Consider the following 18,040-nt stretch of genomic DNA (forward strand, 5'->3'; position numbering starts at 1 on the left):
CTGAAAACACTATGTGACATATATGGTAAAGGTAAAGGCCCTCCCGTTGATCGTCGATTTGCTCGAGCGGGCCCAGTAACGTCTCCATTGGAGACTTTGTTGTTACTGTGTCTGGCATATCGAATACTCTCGGTAGCTTGCCGGGCTCTCCTTATATAATTATTTCTGTAGACCAAGATACATAAATAATTAACTTTGAGGGGTGACTAGGAGCTGAGATCATGAAAAGGATGAGCAAAGTCTGTTTATTTATTCGTTTCCCTGCTCCCATCTCTTCACTTTCCATAAAGGATTTGAGGTGGCCACATAATTTATAATATTTGCTGTAACCCTACTACTCTGGTTTTATGTCCTCTTTAGTTTAAGAGTGTGTTTTCTCACCCTGATCAAAACCCAAAAACCTGGAGGGTGTTACTTAGCTCTCACCATTCACACAGTTTCCTACAGTGCAGAGTCCACTTAAATCACTGCACATCAAGGAAGTGGGAGATGGTCACTAACAAATTCTGGAACATCAAAATAATGAATGAAGCCATTTCCTTTCATAATAAGAAATTTCCCTTTCCCTGCTGGGAACCCAGGCCAGGGTACCCCAAACTGACCATCCTTGATTAGGTCTTGTTAGTTTCATTGGGTTAAGCCAAGGGTTATAGGTGAACTCCAGTCCACCTCTGTTTCAGCAAATTGTTTTATTACAAGAGATACTCTCCCTATTGGTTTACATATGATATAAAATGAAACCAAGGCATATTCACTGACAGTTAACTGCAGTACTCATGCCTCTCAGTGAGGAGCCCAGACTACTTTTGCAAACTCTAAGCTTCAGGGCTTTTCAGTCCCTCAAGTTATCTTCATCCTAAAGGCCTAGATTTCTATTGAGGTTCTTCTTCTGGGGTTTGACTGAATACCTGAGTTGTGCTCTAATCCCCGACTCTGCAATTTTAAGCACAGTAATGGTAGCATCTGACACAAAGACTGAATTGTTAACGAGGCACAAAATGCTCACATGCACTATCTCTCTTGATCCATAGACAAATGCTTGGAAGTGAAAATTCTTAGTTTTCATTTACAGACTAGGAGACAAAGACTAGAAGATTTAAGCAATTTTCTCATCAGTCCTGGTGATTATGCTTGATGAAAACAAGAATTGAAATGTATGACTTACCATGTGTTCTTATTCCACCAAGAAGGGGTAGGTCTTCGTTTTATAGAGAATTATATAAAGTTCCTGTTCAAGGTTACACATGGATAATACACTACAGAAGACAAATTTGAATGGAGACTTCCCTGATTTTTAGCCACATGTCTTTTCATGTCTTTTCATCAGGTTTCAGGGTAACACTGTGAACTATTCACCAATGCTTCTCTCCCAGCCTTATGGCCACCATTTATTTGATCAGCTCGATTCATTTTGTTCATTTAGACAAACCACACAACATTCATTGCTGCAAGGCAGGGATGTTATAAAAGCAGTGAAATATCTAGGTTCCAGGAACAGAGGGAGAAAACTACAGTCTAGGAAGGCTATTCAATAAATCGGAGTAAAGCCTCCTCCTCTCCAGCATGAGGACTAGTCAGAGGACTGTGGAAGGGGGTCAATTTTAGGGCAAGCACAAGAGTACTGATTTGTGGATCTCTATGAAAGAGCAGCCCCCCCGATCTTTGCAGAGGCTGAAACTCCAGGAACAGTCACTTGAGACCCTCAAATAACTTTGTGAAGTTAAAGAGCACAGTGACCTGTATCTTCTTTCAGTCAGAACCCTAGGAAGGTGACAAAATCTTGGAGGGACTTAGCCCTTGAGATTATTCTCTGACTCACTTAGTTCAGGAGGGACAGGTGAATCCAAGATAATAGAAAAGTGGCTAAAAAGACTTGACAGTGGTGAACCAGTAAAGGCACAGAGCTTCCTGTCTGGGTGAGTAACAAAAGACACAACAGTTGAACACAAACTTATCATAGAAAATTCTATTCTACTAAGATGGATCTTCACGGCAAAGCCTGGCAAGCTAACCATGACGTATTCGATATGCCAAACACAGTAACAACTGTCGCAATGGAGACGTTACTGGGCCCGCTTGAGAAAATTGATGAACAATGGGAGGACAGTGACAGTGACAGTAAGATGGATGGATGATGTGGCCAAAAAGTCAATGTACTTCACCTGTTCCACAAAATACCTCCTCCTCCCGTTAAACCAACCCCCACCCAAATGTAGATTATACAGTGAGAAAGTGACATGAATTGACCACATGCTAGAAAAACAATTTGAAATAAAAGCTAACTATTATATATATGATACATTTCTTACACAGATGAGCGCTTGAACTGAGAGTCTTCCACACCTACCTACTATACTGCCTGTGAAAAAAGGACTTTGAATTTGAGCTCCTGTGACTATTCTACTAAATACCTAGAAAATAAGGCTTAAACCTTGATCTTGGACATGTTTTAACCAGTATCACCAAGATGATTTTTATTTGCCACACATGGCAGTGGGCTTTGGGGACCATAGGGGATACTGGCGATCAAACCTGGGTCAGCTGTATGCAAGGCAAGCACTTAACTTGCTATACTATTACTCCAGCCCCTCACTCAAATGATTACTGTTTACCTTTTCAGCCTCTGATTGAAAGGGTACAGAAACACTTATAATTGTGATTCTAAAAGATAAAAAAGGGGACAGAGCTATAGTATAGCAGGTAAGGTAGTTGCCTTGCACGTGGTCAACCCAGGTTAGATTCTCAGCATCCCATATGGTTCACCAGGAGTTAACTCCTGAGTCCTGAGTTCAGAGCCAGGAGCAACGCCTGAACATTACTGGATGTGGCCACCAAACCAGGAAAAAAACCAATAAACAGAACGTGGCATAAGACAAATAATTATCATATTTCATTAATTTTCATTTACTTTCCTCAATACAAGATGCTAAGACATTTCAGTAATGTCAACCATACGAGACTAGAGAAATCAGTCCCTAAAATTGAAATATTTTTCTTGTTCTTTAACATTTATTTTTAATAAATGAGTTGCACAAAAAGTTTACAATAATGAAGATATTTAATGAGAAAGTTGAAGATGGCCATTACCAACTCTAAGGGACATTAAAATAATGAGTGACGCCATTTTCTTATTAATTTTCATCACTATATGTCACTGTAACCTTTATGAACTCTGAACTTCAATTCATTTTTCTACTTTATCTTTATTAGAATGTTTTCCCACAAACTCCATTTTCTAGAATTGCTGACCTCTTTCTCCCCAGGCTCTGTGATTTGCAATTTTCAGGAAACGTGTACATTGCAAGTGTGTATTAGGTGAGACCACAATTTGTAGTGTCAGCATACCAAAAGGCTGTTCTTTTTGTGTTTTCACTGAAATTGCTTGCTGGTCTTACTATATTAAGGCCTTATTATATCATACATCATCGTGCATATTTTATGTGCTGGATGCCTCAGTAGATCTTTGCTTTGTTATTTGACTAAGCAGCACTGTGATGCATCTAAGCCCAGCTGAAATTAGACAGGAAGGTGACCTTCCTAATGTATTCATCTGCAGACACAGTATCCCTGGAACATGATCTGATTTGACTTTCCATTATAATTCTGGTGAGGAGGGACTGAAAAAAAAGACAGATGTGCTGAGATCTGACTTTCAGTTGGATGCCTTCTAAATGGTTTATTTTGCTATTATTAAGCTGCCAGTCTCCCATCAACTGTGATAAGCAAGTACACCTGAGTATTTCCTACCAACTTCAACTGTTTAGCGAACCTGGGATAGGGGACAGGCTATTTGGGTTATGATCCAAAATGGAGGTGTCCATGCTACTGAGCATAGGTGCTAAGACCCAGGCTACAGCACACAATTCCAGATCTCCTGTTTTCTGGCTGGGTCCACCAAGAACTCGATTTACCAGATAGTTAAGTCCGGTTGCCTTTTGTACTGGATTTCTTCCACTGGCACTGTGTACTACCCATCTTATCCTGAGTGAGGGCTTCAAGCTCTCCAAGCCTCTGCTTTCACTCTGTAATGTGGGAACAATAAACAGTATTTGCTCACAGGACTGTTGCAACAACTACATATGATGAGGAGGTTAAGTGTGTTCACTCAAGAGCAGGTTGGGTTCCACTTAACCATTTCCTAGTACTAGAATCTTGGGCATATCATGGAACTTTGCTGTGCCTGGTTTCCCATGTGTAAATTAGAGGAAACTATTGTACCGATTCATCATTGTGAGACTGAATTCATTAACATCAAATAACTCCAGATAGTAAGCACCATGTAAGTCTGATTTGGTCTTCATTTTTTTGGAGAAGGAGGAGGCTCAGAAGAAGTGCTCAGGGGCAACCAGTGCCACACCTGTTGATGCTTGGAGGCCTCTAGGGTTATACCCAGCAAAGCTCAGGGAGAGGTGCTGGAGACTCTTCTGGGGCTGGGCTCTAGGTGCCCTAACTCCTATACTATCTCCCCAGTTCCTGGATACTAAGTAATCATAGTGTTCAACAGAGTATTGAGCATATTACAAGGACTTAAGGCATGAAAACTTTAATAATCCTTGTTTGAGGACACACATGGTGGTGCTCAGGGCTTACTCCTGGCTCTGTGCTTAAGGATCACTCCTGGCAGGATTGAGGGACCATATGTGGTGCCAGGGACCAGATCCCGGGATCAGCCACTTGTAAGGCAAACACCCTACCTGCTGTAACGCTCCAGTCTCAATATTTTTTTAATCCTTGAAGCGTCAAAAAAGCCACAGGTAAACGTTATCCTTGATTGTGTAAAGAAGATAGCTCATTTCTTTTGTGAGGATGTGCATGTTCCACGAAAACACGAGTCAAGTTTTAAGCATTTTGTTAGAATAGTTAGAACAGTCTTCCTGGTCTTATAAGGAAAGGTGTACGTGCTTTATATGCACTAGTTTCTTAGGTAAAATATGTACATGTTTTATATGGATGTAAATGTACATATATGCATGTATACACATTTTATATAAGGGCTGGAGTGATAGCATAGCGGGTAGGGCATTTGCCTTGCAAGCGGCCGACCCGGGTTCAATTCCTCTGCCCCTCTCAGAAAGCTCAGCAAGCTACTGAGAGTATTCCGCCCACAGGGCAAAGCCTGGCAAGCTACCTTCACTTAATCACTTAATCACTTAACTTCCCGTTAGTCGTCGATTTGCTCGAGTGGGCGCCAGTAACGTCTCCATTTGTCCCTGTCGCGTGCTAGTGTAGCCCAATGGCATCTCTTCGCTCCGGGAACATGGAGGGCCTCAAACCGATCGTTCATGATCTTGACAAAGAAGTCTGACCATCTGGTAGGTGGGCGGCCACGCGGTCTCTTGACATCCCGTGGAATCCAATCAGTAACAGCTCTAGTCCAACGGTCGTCTTTAAATCTCATTACGTGACCAGCCCATCTGATTTTCGACACCTTGGCATATGAGACAGCGTCCCTGATCCTTGATCGTCGACGGATGTCAGAACTCCGGATTCGTTCTCTCATTTGAGTGAAACGTGTTATTCCAAGCATAGCTCTTTCTATTCTTCTTTGGGAGACCTGAATGGCGTTCTCATCTTGTTTGCGTAGGGCCCAGGTCTCTGAGGCATATGTTAATGCAGGAAGAACAGTGGAATCAAAGAGATGTGCCCGGAGCCGGAGGTTCTTCGTCCTCTTAGCTATTTCTTCGACGTTCTTGAAGGCGTTCCAAGCCGCTCTCTTCCTCCTGCGCAGCTCGGGTGCCAGGTCATTTCTCATGTTGACCTCTCGACCTAGGTACACATAGCTGTTGCATTCGGAGATGGTCGTTCCATTGAGAGCGAATGGGGCGTCAGGAACAAGGCTGTTTCTCATAAACATTGTCTTCGTAAGATTCAGCTGTAGTCCTACCTTTCCACACTCACGGTCAAAGTCGGCCAGCATTTGTGCCGCTTGGCTGATGTTTGGTGTTATTAGAACAATGTCATCAGCAAAGCGGAGGTGGTGTAGTTGCCGACCATCTATCTTCACTCCCATTTCTTCCCATTCCAGTCGTCGCATGATGTTCTCGAGGGTGGCACTGAAGAGTTTTGGTGAAATGGTATCACCCTGCCGCACCCCTCTCTTGACATCAACGATCACTTCTTTGTAGAATGGTGAGATCCTGGTAGTGAATCCGCAATACAGCTCACGGAGGATCCTGATGTATTGGGCTTGAATGCCCTGATTGGCTAGGGCTTCAATGACCGCTTCCATCTCAACAGAATCAAAGGCCTTCTTTAAATCAATGAACGTTAAGCAGAGCGGCATCTTGAACTCCCGAGAAACCTCAATGAGCTTGGTTACCGTGTGGATATGGTCGATGGTGCTGAATCCTTTGCGGAACCCTGCTTGCTCGCATGGTTGTCCTTCATCTAGTGTTCTGCCAATCCTATTCAGGATGACTCGAGTGAACAGCTTGTAGATGACAGACAATAGGCAGATCGGGCGATAGTTGCCAATGTCATGGATGTCTCCCTTCTTGAACAGTAGTACGGTCCTGCTGGTTTTCCATTGGGACCTTCAATATGCAAGCTACCTTCAATATGCCAAAAACAGTAACAACAAGTCTCACAATGGAGACGTTACTGGTGCCAGCTCGTGCAAATCAATGAACAACAGGAGGACAGTGCTACATATATGTACATATACATATTTTTATATATGTACATGCTTTATATGTATTAGTTTCTAGGTAAAAGGAATATCATTAAAAACTGGTACTTGTTATCCTTTGTGAATTAATGTAATGCTCAGTAATTTACCATTGGTTCTTATTTCTTATGATAGCTGGATCCAAATTAAAAGAAACTCAGCACACTATAGAAAAGTTGTCCAATCCCAGGATGGTAGTATAGCAGGGGAAGAAACATGGAAAACTTTCTGCCCACTCACCCAATCAGTGGGAATACCTGAATCAAATAGGTAGATGAACCAGATGGAAGGACAGACAGCCGCCTTCTCACATAAGGGGAAGCTGGTTAACAGTGTGAACTTTGCGCCTTCTCCTAATAGGTTTGGTGGCTCGGAGTTTGCACTGCTGTCAGAGGCCATAACCCGTCACTCACATACTAGCTCTTCAATGCCATACTCTAATGGAAATGTAGGTGGCCAGAATTATCCCAGCCTGTTCCTAGGATTATAAAGTGCATATTGGCCACAGCAGGTCAAAGGGAAGGATGTTATATGCAAAACTGTTTAGACATGTGAAGTCTTCTGGGTGGACTGATAAAGTTCAATTATGTCTCCAGTCAGGAGATTTCTATTGCTGCCTTCATCAGCAATTGAGATGTGGCAAGAAGAAATTTGAGGGTTGTGGTTTAAAACAGCAACTGGACCATGGATGTTACCACAGCTGCAGCTTCAGAAGTGACTGTCTGTCAGGGGGACCTGGGTTCCCAGGGATAAAGGTAAGATCTGTTTCACAACCCTCTTTCTCTCTGCATCTGCCCGCCCTTCTGCTCATTATCAACAGCTACATCGTTACACCATCAAGCACTCTCACAAATTCCATCCGTTCTCCCCTAAGCATTCCTCCTCACCACGACCCACCCCTTTGAGCCTTGCAGTCAGAAATACACGGCAATTAATTAGAAGTGTCCTTTAAGGCAGTTATCATGTTTCAGGTATTTAGACATCCCCGGGGTCCTAGATCACATTGGCTACCTAGTAAATGCACAATAGTTAGTTGTTGAAGTCAAATGCATGTAATTGGGTTGGCAGTCTCGGGGGATGGAGCACGGTACATAATATCCGCAAATTGTTATATGCCACTGTTTTTAGAAATGAAATTTTGGAGACGAAGTTAATTTGTCTAATTGTGAAAAGCCAAGGGGAATTATTCTATGGTACTTGTGAAGATGAAAAAGATGGTAATTTACAAAGGGCAGGATTTCTTCAAAGATTCCGCTCCTCAACTACCATAAAGTATAAGGTAGAGTTAACAACTTAGAAAACTATGGGATGAATGAAACTCTTCTAATTTCAGTGCAGCAATTATTGCTCTTTTTGAGAATACATAAAAAACCCAAATGTGGTTACTATAGCAGTAAATTGGTCTCCAAGAAACCCTTTCATTTTCTCAAGAAAAATTTTCTTTAATAGAGCAACCAAATGATAAGAAAAAGAATCCACAAAGAAACACAAAATGTATGTGGAAATAAAAAATGGTTCATAAGCCAATAAGGCAGGGGTGGGAGTAAGAGAATAAGACAAACCCACTTAGGCAAATAAATGAATGCCAATCTTTAAAGAGAGAATTTTACAGTATTATTAAAATGAAGAGTGGCATTTTTCTGTGTTTCCTTAGTGGCAAAGAAAATGGGCTATTTTATTAAATAGAATGGGAATTCATTTTGCAGAAGATAGGACATTAAAGTACGTATCAGCTGAAAAGTCCAATAAAAAAGAGATTCTTTTACAAGAACTGAATTTTGTGGTTAGTACACATGTGGCAGACAGATGACTAAACTGATGGGAAGACACAAATTTTTTTCTAATGCACAAATTGTTTCATTAGTAAGAAATGTTATTTCAAAACTATGGTTTAATGAGATTGAAGGTATTGGTTACAATAAGAACTCCACAGTCAACAGCATTTCCTCCCTGTGAACTGCATTGCATGCCGTTGTGGGTGGGTGAGTGGATAGATGGATGGATGCATTGCACTGTAGCACTGTCGTCCCATTGTTTATGGACTTGCTAGAGTGGGCACCAGTAATGTCTCCATTAATCCCAGCCCTGAGATTTTAGCTGCCTCTCCTCTCATCCTTGCCAACTTGCCGTATAAGAGGCACTTTCAGGGTCAGGGGAATGAGACCCGTTATTGTTACTGTTTTTTGGCATATAGAATACGCCACAGGCAGCTTGCCAGGCTCTGCTGTGTGGGCGAGATGCTCTCAGTAGCTTTCTGGGCTCTCCGAGAGGGAAGAACATGCCACTGTACACAGAATTATTTGATTGAAATAAAGAAGCTATTACTTGGGGTGGGGGGCATGGAGGATGGGGCCACACCTATAGATGTTTATATATTACTCCTGGCTCTGTGCTCAAAAATCACGTCTAGCAGGCTTGGAAGACCATGTGACATTCTAGGGATTGGACCCGGGTCGCTGGTGAAAGGTGAGCACCCTACCCAGTGGACTATCTCTCTGGCCCCTTTTCCTGATTACTTGTATAAAGATATATTTATATTCTTGGGATTATACCAATTCTGAAGTAAGTTGAAATGAAAAGAATTTTCACGGCTGGGGAACACAAGCAGAGGTGCTTGGGGGCCACTCTTGTCTTGGTGCCTTCGGGTTTGCTCCCAGCGGTGCCAGGATTTGCACCAGGGGAAGTGCTCAGGCCAGGCAAGTGCCTTACCAGTGAACCCTCCCTGGGCCAGGCAGAATCTTTAAGAAGTCCAACATGCTCTGCTCCTGCTAAGGAGCACCCCACTCACTGTCTGCTGGGCAGGCTGAAAGCAGGAAGTGGACCGTGGTCTGGAGACCGGGATTTGGTTCCTCCCCTCTGTGATAGGGTCCAGCACACATCTTAAAGAGAATCTGATCTAACAGCGCCTTATGCAAGGGTCTGCTCAGGTAAACCAGCAACAAGCTTGCAAAGAAGATGGACCCAGGCCTGTGCCAATACTACTTCATGGTTAAGGGTGCTGGGAGGGGCTGTCTTTCCTGCTACCTAGAACCCATATTTGAGCCTCACAGGAATGCCAGCTTGTAGTCACCAATGCCAAAAAAGGGAGTTCCAGAGAGATTCCCAAAGAGAGGGTTCTAGCTCTCTTCTGGATCGTGCACGGCCCCAGAGGGACCACCACTTGGGAAGAGAAAAGATTATTCATCTGAAGCTTTAAAAGTACACACTTGGGACTGAAGAGATAATCTAGTGAATTAAGGTAGTTGCCTTGCCTGAGGAAAACTTGGGTTCAAATCCTCTGAGATAGCCCCACCACCAGTGATCCCTGAGCATAGAGCCAGGAGTCAGGCCTGAGCACTGCTGGGTACGACCACAAATCCTAAATAGAGAAATAAGCCCACCTTTTCCAATTACCCAAATCATCACAACTTTACCAGGTGTCTGGGAAGCTGGCTGTAAGCCTGTTGAGAGAAATGATCTGTGATGATCATTGGGATTTGAGACTAAATTTGGCTTAACCAGGGGAAAATGCAACAGGTTACTTTTCTTTATTGTCTCTGACAGAGCAGAGTGACAAACACTTGTGTGTGTGCGTGTGCACGCGCGCGCGTGTGTGTGTGTGTGTGTGTGTGTGTGTGATCTGGTGCTACTGAGGGATTGTTCCTCGTTCTGTAATCGGGAATGACACTGATAGTGTTTGATGGGAAGCGGGGAGGCAGAAGTAGTGCCAAGGAATCAAACTGGAGTCAGTTGCATGCAAGGCAAGTGACTTACCTCCTGTACTATCTCTCTGGCCAGAAAAAAAAAACACATTACTTTGGAAAGAGCCAGAATGCAAATATTTTCACCTTTGTGGGCCAACAGTATCACTGGGAGAAGCTGACTCAGACTCAGACCAATAGCAGGTTTCAAATTAAACTTTATTGGTGCACCCTGAAATATGAATTTCATGTGACTTTCCTAGATCACAGAGCGTCTTTAAACATATTTTCCCAACCCGCTTAAAATGATAAAATTCCTTCTTAGCTCAGTGGTTGTGTGAAATACAGGTTGGATCTGGCTTGGGGGTTGCCCTCAGGGAGCCCTCTTTTCATCGACTCATTGTATCACTGTATCACTGTCATCCCGTTGTTCATCGATTTCCTCGAGCTGGCACCAGCAACATCTTCGTTCATCCTAGCCCTGAGATTTTAGCAAGTGCCACATTGGAGGCTCCTGCAGGGTCAGGGGAATGAGCCCATTATTGTTAGTGGGTTTTGGCATATCAAATACGCCACGGGGAGCTTGCCAGGTTCTGCCATGTGGGAAGGATACACTTGGTAGCCTGTCGGGTTCTCCAAGAATGAGAACTAGACAATAATATGTCAGCTCATAGATTGCACAAATATTCACTGATTTTTTTATTTATTTGATTTTGGGACCACATCCAAAGTGCTCAGGGATTATTCCTGGCTCTGCACCCAGGGACCACTCCTGGTAGGGCTTGGGGAAACATATGAGGTATTGGTCATTGAACCTGGGTAGGGTGCATATAAGACACATGCCTGGCTGTACTATATAAGCCTTCATTGAGTTTTTAGTACACATTTATGTTTATGTTTACTTTATGTTTATGGAAACACCAGTTTCTCTTCCCTTCCTTAAACCAGAAGGGAAAATATCTTTCAAGAAACCCCTTGGAAGGCTGTTAAGAAGGAATCACGGTTGAGATATCATTGCCACTGTCTTGTCTCAGTCCAAAGTAAAGCTAAACAAAGGCAGAGATTTTCTTTCTTCCCTCATCCCATGGGCACAAAAACCAATAGGGTTGGTCACAGAGAAGGGTGATTAGGGAAGAACAAGATGACCAAGTGACCTGCCATTAGTTCCAACACGGCACCTCAGAATCCACACTGAGTGGTCTGGATGAGGCCTGCTGACCTCCACTGGGCATCAAAAGAGACAAGTGGTTCCAAATGGCAACATTGCAGCTTCCTGCTAAACCCCTGGGGCCTAAATATACAGAGATCCTGCCCTAGTTCTTGCCTTCCAGGTCCACAGAAGGGTGGGGTAGCCCCTGGCCTGGATCCTGATGCAAGAAATCCAGTGACCACTCCTGTGCATCAGCATTCACAGCGGATGGTGTTTGGGAGAGTTCTAGGGCCCACCAGGACAAGCATTTTGTCAGCTAGCTGTGAAGGTTCTACTGTGTTCGACCCAAAGCTGGATAATCAAGCTTTCTGTGCTGGCATCCTAAAAGTGAAGCCCTCCTACTTCCATCTTGCTGTCTTCTAAATGCTATTCTGCATTTCTCATGAAGCAGCGACTGAACTAAGCTTGGGAAAGAAACCTGCTCTAGAAACCCCTAGAAGCACAACACTGGATACCTTTCCCAAAGACAGATGTAGCACTGTAGCACTGTCCTCCCGTTGTTCATCGATTTGCTCAAGCGGGCACCAGTAATGTCTCACAACAAATTGTGAGACTTGCTGTTACTGCTTTTGGCATATTGAATACATCACGTGTAGCTTGCCAGGCTTTGTCATGCAGGTGGGATACTCTTGGTAGTTTGCTGGGCTCTCCGAGAGGGTGGAGGAATCAAACCCAGATCGGCCACATGCAAGACAAATGCCCTACCTGCTCGGCTATTGCTCTAGCCCAAGACAGATGTACTTTTTTTTTTTTAAATGAATCACTGTGGGATATAAACTAACAAACTTTCGCACTTACATTTCAGTCATACAATGATTGAGTATCCATCCCTCCACCAATGCCCATTCTCCACCACCAATGATCCCAGTATACTTCCCACCTCATCCCATCTCTGTGGTAGGGTATTCCCTTTTGCTCTCTCTCTCTCCTTATGGGTGTTGTGGTTTGCAACAGAGGTACTGAATGACCATCATTCGGTCTGTAGCCTACTTTCAGCATGCAGACAGATGTATTTTTTGATAGGAGATGTACTTTTTGATGGGAGAGCAGACGTGTTAAAAAGCTTCCCTTCTCAGTTTCCAGGGTTTTGACAGCTCTTGCTTTGGCTTTCATCTTGCTTGAGAAGATAAGTTTATAATGACAAATACCACACCCCATTATCTCTCATACAGGATTCCACCGCCATCTCCCACCCCGAAGCAGCACGACAGGGAACACCCGTCCATGTAATTGACAAACCATCCTTTGGAAAATGTCTACAGACCCCACCCTCCCTTAACTCACCACAGGAGTATAACTCCAGTTCGCTTCTGAGGACATTCTTGACCAATGCTTAATCGTCACATAAAAATCAGTTTCTGTTACCCCATTAAAATAATTACACAACGAATTATTTACAGCTATCCTAAAATTAAACCAATAAGCCAAGCACCTTTTAAAAACTCTTCTAGCTTTGACCTAATTATCCTTTTGCCTTGGTTGACGATTTCAAAATTCAGTAATGAATCACTCAGTCAAGTATAAAAAAAGCAGTGAACCGTATGTTTGTGTATCCATGGGATTATGTATATAAAATTACTCATCAGTTACACGGATTCAGGTATTGCGTTTTGATCTCCTTGATTATGGAATATCAATGTGTTAGTAATTTTGTAAGGTAAAAAATAAAAAACCACAGCCTTTGCAGAGAGCAACAGAAATAGGAGTCAGAGAACATTCAGGCTGAAGCATGAGCAATGTGAATGGTAACCCAGGATGAACCAGGTGTTTATGCCAGGAACATGTGCTTTTATATGACGTTAGTGAAGGGCTGGGCTTGTGTTTCTGGCCAGCAGGAAGTTCTTCCTCTGCTGCTTGAGGTCTCTGCTGTGCAGCCATCTTTGCTACAGATCAAGAGCCCAGGGGAATTACCTACCTGACCAGGTCGATGACCCGCTCCCTTGGTGCAGCGCTGACCGGTTCATCATTGATCATCACAATCTGATCTCCCGGGATCAGTTTGCCTTCCGAAGGGCCACCTGGAGACAGAGAAGAAATCAGCACCCGAGAAGACTGATGGGATGCCAGCCACTTCTGATTGTTCTCTGCATCAGTCCTTGTTAACCTTGGCTGCATGGGAGAAAGAACTAGGGAGCTTTGGACAAGCTACACCCTGGATTCAATTAGATATAATCTTCTTGAGTAGGACTCAGTCATCAGTGTTTTTGCTACAACTCCCTAGACAAAGTTGAGACTCTGCAGGCTCATAGCATTTCTCTCCACTGAACACGTTAGCCAGAAGACTGAGTAGGTGAGGGGTAACAATGGGCATTTCTCACAAGCTCCCAGGAGCTCATACTGTGGGTGACCCAATGACACTCAGAGCATGGAGGCCCCTAAAAGAAACTATTTCCTAATGGGAAGCAAACCACAAAGCCAGAGAGTAAGTGTAGTGGGTAGGGCATTTGCCTTGCATGGGGCCAACCTGGGTTTGGTCTCAGGCATCCCATCTGGTCCCATGACCATGGCCAAGAGTGACGCCTGAGCATAGAAGCAGGAGTAAGCTCTCAGTACTGCTGGGTGTGGCTCCAAAAAAAAAAAAAGAAAAAAACCCAAAAATACGGTGCAAACCAGTTGCTTTGATACCCTATGGTCAAAACTGTAACAATCTGAGAGCACCCGGATTTGAACAAAGCTGCATTAATTAGTTCTTACAACTTGAGAGACTTCACACTGGGGTCTGCAAGATAATTCAGCCTCTAAGTATTAGTAAACCCTCACAGGATTTAGTCTGATAGCTGGGTTTCAGGGGGGAGGGGCAGGGAGGAATCAGAGTTGGTAATAATTCTATACCAGCATTTAGGACTTGTCTGAAACTGAAAGAAAAGAATCAGGGCTAAAGCTGGAATTGGTGAAGAGGCAGCAGTCACTTGTAACAGCCAGGAGACAAGGGTGTTGGGTTATTTCTGTGCTTGGGATCATTGTGTCTGTGCTCGCATGTAGTTACAGAGGACTCTTGCTTTGGTTTTGCTCCAGCTCTGTCACAGAGTGACTTTGTTGGAGGTCGGTGGTAGGTGACATTGTTCGTGATCAATGGGAGAGCATCCAGCCCAGAGGTTATTGCCTGCCGGCTCCCGATCTCTGGAGCTGCATTATTCTCTTTTCACTGAGTTTCAATGAAGAGGAAGGCAACTAATATTTGTTGATCATTTATAAGGCACAGCGCTTCATGTTTTGAAAACTCCTTTAATATTACAATCTTTCCTTTCCCTGAGATTGCTCAGGTTCACTGGGTAGAAGAGGAGGCTTGGATCTCAGCTGAGGTCTGTGGACTAGCCCAGGTACAGCGCGGACAACATCTACATCTCTTTCAAGCTTGCGTCCATCATCCAAAACCTGGTGACTCCCAAGTCTCTGGACAATTGAGGCCACATTTACACAAAGCCTTTACATGTACTAAATAAGACCTAAAATCAAATATGTTGTTTCTGGAATTTCTTCACTTGTCTAATCCAATTATCTCCTAAGAGAATGTTATGGCAGAATATAGGGTATCATTTGAGCTTTTATTTCTGGAAGTATATCTTTGGGGAATAGATACAGTTTAAATGGTGTTTCACATATTATTCCTATGATTTTGTTTAGTAACCAAAACAAATGCTCCACAATCACAGCATGGAACTCAAAGTCATTCAGTTGTTCTCTGCCCACCCAGATACTAGGCACACAAGTCCCTGAAGTGGGGACTTTCTGTGTGCTTTCTGAGGAGTTGAGAGAGTAGGGGAAAGCCTCAAACTGTCTCCATGTCAGTGAGAGAAAATCATCATCTCGAAAAGTGGGAACTGAGATTCAGTGTTTGCACACATAAGGAACTCTGCAATCAGCTGAATGACTTTTTGTAAGCATTGGATTATGTGCAATCACTTCAACAAAGGGCTATAAATCAAATACTGATCAAAACCAAAAAAATTTTTCAAAGTAATTGCACAATGGGTGTTAACTACTCTGATGAGAAAACCACCGCAGATAAATGGTCACACTTGCTCATAAATTTGACCGATGATTTTTGCTCACATGAAAAGGTCGTTTAATCAAGCCACTTAAATTCAGACTTTGGAAGAAAACTTCCCTTGAAAAATGGAGCATACTTTAGAGTGGCATACTTTGGAGTATTGTCTTGTGCTCTTTCCTCTGAAGGCTGAGTTGTCTTGTATCAAAAATCTGCTCATGTAACCAAGACCACCTGGGACTTCAGTAGCACAATTTTTATGAGAGACCAAGATGATCTGACCAGAGTTGTCACTCACAAAAATAGCCAGAAACAGTACTCTCTGACCTCTGTTTTCACGTTTTTCTCCTCTTCTCAAAATTACATAACAGCAGGAGTTCATGTTAGATAAAAAAAAAAGTTGAAGGCAAGGAAGGAAAGAGGATGAAGGAACACTGAGACAATCCAAGAAAATGAAAAACAAGACTTAAATTTCTAGTCAGCTCCAAGGAGACCACATACTGTGGAGAGTCTCATCATCAGAGCTGTTTAAATATCCAACTGTTACAAAATGGGATAAATATCTTCCTAGGTAGGACAAAAATATGTGAACACACATCATAGAAGCTCACATAATATATGATACACATAATACATAGCATATGTGACTGGATGCCAGGAAAGGCTACTATATAGAGATCTTCTGTGTATGTATCAGTCATGACTAGTTCTCAGTGGTAGAAGTGGGTGCTTTATAGGTATTTTTTCTTTTAAAGCATGGGTATTATTTTATTACCAAAAAGCAACAAATATTTTCCTTAGAAAATAAAATTCTCAGTTGCATCAAGTTCAACCCTCCCAGAGAAAACTAAACTATGATCCACAGCTAATGACGGGAAAAAGCTCAGCTGACAATAAGAAGTATGGCCAGGCAGTGGTGGCCATGAAAAGGAAATATATTCTTCCCTGGACAATTTCAAAGTGGCTGACTGGATTTGCAATGTTCACCCTGGAGAATACTAGGTCAAAAGGATGAAAAATGAAAACAATTTGAAAATCCTACAAAAGCTCGCTTTTATAAGCTCTCTAGTTGGCTTTCTTGAATGGAAAGATTCAACTGGCTAAATATTTTAAAGTTAGATCATCATCATTTCTGGAATGATAAGTATATGCCAGGTACTCTTCCTGTGTTTATCATTCTCCCCTAGTTCCATAAGGTATATGTTAATATAACTCTCCTTCAGACAATGTAGAGAAACTACCTCGAACTGAAATGCAGGGAGTTGCCAAAGAAATTCAAAATTCAAATATGGGGCAGAAGCAGGATTGAAATCCCTCAAAACTAGGCAGTCTGTGCTCTTGACTACACTATTTACTACTGAACACAGCTACTTGTTTGCAAAATCCTGGAGAGAAATCGCATAGAGGAAAAATTCCTTTGTCTAAAACTAAATCCAGGGGGCTGGAGAGATAGCACAGCGGGTAGGGCGTTTGCCTTGCACACAGCCAACATGGCTGACCCAGGTTCGATTCCCAGCATCCCATATGGTCCCCCGAGCACCGCCAGGAGTAATTCCTGAGTGCATGAGTCAGGAGTAACCCCTGAGCATCGCCGGGTGTGACCCAAAAAGCAAAAAATAAAAAATAAAAAAAACTATATCTAATAGAATGGCATTAAAATAATCAGATAGGGCCAGGGACATGGCTCAAAGAGTTGGAGCACATGCTTTGCATGAAGTAGCCGCATGTTCAATCCCTGACACTGTATGCTCCCCTGCTTGGGGTACTGTTCCCTCTCCTTGATAAGTAAAACAAGTAGATAAGTACATATATTATATAACAGAAAGGTTCAATGTTTCTGGGTAGACAAAGGCAGTTTACTTAGACTGCTGACATCACATCTATTCTATTCAGTGGTTTACAGCAGACCCTTTGAGCACTGATGAGAATGACTGTGGAAACACTTTCATTGTCCCGTCACACTACTGAACCTAAGAAAGTTAAGAATTTGAGAGTGTTGTCACTTTCTCTATCAGCTAATATTTGCTGTATAACAAATCACCCCACAGCTCTACAGGGTGTCCAATAATTACTTCTTATGTTTCCAGGCCTTTAGGATGACTGCAGATTAGCTGCTGTCGCTCAGACTCAGCAGGGTAGTTTATTTTCACACATCATCCTCTACTTAGCTGGAAGGTGCAGGCAAATTGTCCCACACGTTCATTTGGTGGTTGGGGATGAAAGGATCAGTCACTGAGCAACACTTGCTTCTTTGACCATGGCAGCAGCCCCGGAAACCCGCTCAATGGCACAAGGAAATTAAGTCTTTGCTTATATCATCTTTGCGGATGTGCCATTGGCCAATGTCAGTTGCTTGGTCCATCCCAATAGCAACAGAGAAGAAAATGTACTGCAGTCTTTCCTAAAGTGGGTGATGCTGCTCTTCAATGAGCAGATGATTCAGGAGGGGGTGATGTAGGATCCTCAGGTATAACTGAGAGGCACATCTCCTTGTT

The 18,040-nt window shown here is 43.0% G+C and overlaps 1 protein-coding gene across 4 annotated transcripts in view; it reads right to left on the reverse strand.

Moving 5' to 3' along the window:
• The window catches only part of FRMPD4 (FERM and PDZ domain containing 4), a 600,685-nt gene that overhangs the window by 86,380 nt on the left and 496,265 nt on the right, over positions 1–18,040 (reverse strand). For all 4 annotated transcript variants that reach the window (XM_056131357.1, XM_056131356.1, XM_056131358.1 and 1 more), the window contains exon 4: positions 13,473–13,575. In XM_056131357.1, the coding sequence (XP_055987332.1) occupies positions 13,473–13,575 (103 nt within the window). The remainder of the gene's footprint in view (positions 1–13,472; positions 13,576–18,040) is intronic.

Source organism: Sorex fumeus, unplaced genomic scaffold (genome assembly GCF_029834395.1).
Source record: "Sorex fumeus unplaced genomic scaffold, SorFum_2.1 ptg000086l, whole genome shotgun sequence".
In the NCBI taxonomy this organism is placed as follows: Eukaryota; Metazoa; Chordata; class Mammalia; order Eulipotyphla; family Soricidae; genus Sorex; species Sorex fumeus.